This window comes from Camelina sativa, chromosome 11 (assembly GCF_000633955.1).
Source record: "Camelina sativa cultivar DH55 chromosome 11, Cs, whole genome shotgun sequence".
Taxonomy (NCBI): Eukaryota; Viridiplantae; Streptophyta; class Magnoliopsida; order Brassicales; family Brassicaceae; genus Camelina; species Camelina sativa.
In genome coordinates, this window is record NC_025695.1 from 48,590,403 (window position 1) to 48,592,297 (window position 1,895).

The following is a 1,895-nucleotide window of genomic DNA, read 5'->3' on the forward strand; positions in this document are numbered from 1 at the left end:
TGTTCCCAGCAATGAGAAGTTGAGAAACCATCATTTGCGCAATTGTAGAGCCAAGTACAAGCAACACACACCGAAGGTCTCATCATAAATGATCTAGACACTTCTGTCGTAGAATCTGAATCAAAGTAACTAGAATGGAGGTAACTTTAACGTGTCAGACTGAAAGCTTTGACCTGCAAGCCAATAAGTCCAAGGAAGAAAGGAACTATGATTTTAGAGAGGTAACAATCCAACAACCTATATCTAATCAACCTCTTCACCAAATCACCCAAACAAAAAATCAAGCGAGGACTTCATTATCAGATGTCTACAGAATCATTAAAACCAACCACATCCCAGGAAGCAAGAAACCTCATAAGTCAGAAGTAAAGAACTATTATCATCAAAACGGCCAAGACGCTCTTCACTTATACTTCACTTACATAGTCATATAAGGATACAAGTGACGAATCATACCTGTGACGTGTGAAAATTCAAAAAAAAAAACGGAGTCACATCAACGATGACAAGAGAACCGATGGAACCCGAACGTTAAGTCGTTAATAATTAAGAAATATGGAAATTCACGAACGTTAATAATTGGGGTCGGTTTATCTTTTTCCTTTTTATCATCACATTCACAACCCAACTAAATTATATTGGGCTTTATGAGAAGCCCATCTAGAAGTTGTTAGCCCTCTAGATATAAACATTTACTTCTTTTTCGGTTTAATAAGAATCCGGCCGAAAAAGAAGAAAATTCAACTGATCTATTCAAATGATGAACACAACTTCTGACTTGCCACTGTTTTATACATCAATGTTGGGTTCCTATATTGATACAATTATGTCACTTATTAGGCCATCAATCAGATAACTTCATAAAACAGAACCTCTGGCCGAACCCCCCATTTTCCACAGAATTTAACCACACTCTTCCATTTACCGACAACCTATAAGGATAACATCACCACATATCACTAATTTTATGACCCATAAAAATTCTAACTTCAGCTCAAGAAAGGCAAATCCAACTCTTTCGTCTTACCTCTTCTGCTAGAGTTTCATGTCTGAGACTGACCCATCGGTTCTTTTTATAAGCCACGCAAATGTATTCTCCTTCTTCACCACAACCAATCTGCATTCCATATTTTAAGACTGTAACGAAGAAGAGATACAGAAGAACAGTAGCACAAACATTTGTGACCCTGTTTCATATTTTACCACTGACACAAGCCGGTAAACTGTGTTTGGTTCTACGCCTTCGTATAGCCTGCTGATATCTATCTCCCAGTCTAAAGCCTCTAGCGTTTCAGATATCTCTTTTTCAGTTTCATTCTTCTCCCATTCCAACACTAATGTCGCAAACCAACAAAAACAACAACATTATATAATCATACCACAACAAATGAAATGAGTAGATAAGATCACAATCATCTTCAAAAGTTACCAATTGTGAAGATAGGCGGGGATCTACTTATAGTATGACGAACAAAGTTTGCCTTTCCACACCCTCTTGTTTTAATGTCACATAACATTTTATCTTCCATACGGATCACTTTAATGATGTCTTCAAACTTTATATTGCCAAAAGCACACTGCATATATATACATAACCACAACACAACTTCTTAAGAAGTAGTACCAGTTTCTGTAGGAAAGACAAAGAGTGAAATAAATGAAATATACCTTCAGGTCTCTGATTGAATCTGCAGCCATAACAACGCCATAAGACCTTTGCTCTGGATAATTTGGCATCTTTCTGCATTTGCTACATTTCATTCTTTCATATTCTTCAATTGTAAAAAGACGAGTTATCAAGCTTTCTCTTTGTGGACTTTTCCAGCATTGCCAAAACTCAAGGATGGCTACGACTACCTCCGCAGCATCATTTAGCTAAATAGGAAACAAAAGGA

At 36.9% G+C, this 1,895-nt stretch overlaps 1 protein-coding gene across 2 annotated transcripts in view; it reads right to left on the bottom strand.

The window, feature by feature from the left end:
* Positions 680-1,895, bottom strand: part of LOC104727216 — an 8,609-nt gene continuing 7,393 nt past the window's right edge. For both annotated transcript variants that reach the window (XM_019232796.1, XM_019232795.1), the window contains exons 20-23: positions 1,430-1,577; positions 1,204-1,334; positions 1,028-1,117; positions 680-932 (exon numbers count right to left, since the gene is read on the bottom strand). In XM_019232796.1, the coding sequence (XP_019088341.1) occupies positions 849-932; positions 1,028-1,117; positions 1,204-1,334; positions 1,430-1,577 (453 nt within the window). In that variant the 3' untranslated portion in view covers positions 680-848. The remainder of the gene's footprint in view (positions 933-1,027; positions 1,118-1,203; positions 1,335-1,429; positions 1,578-1,895) is intronic.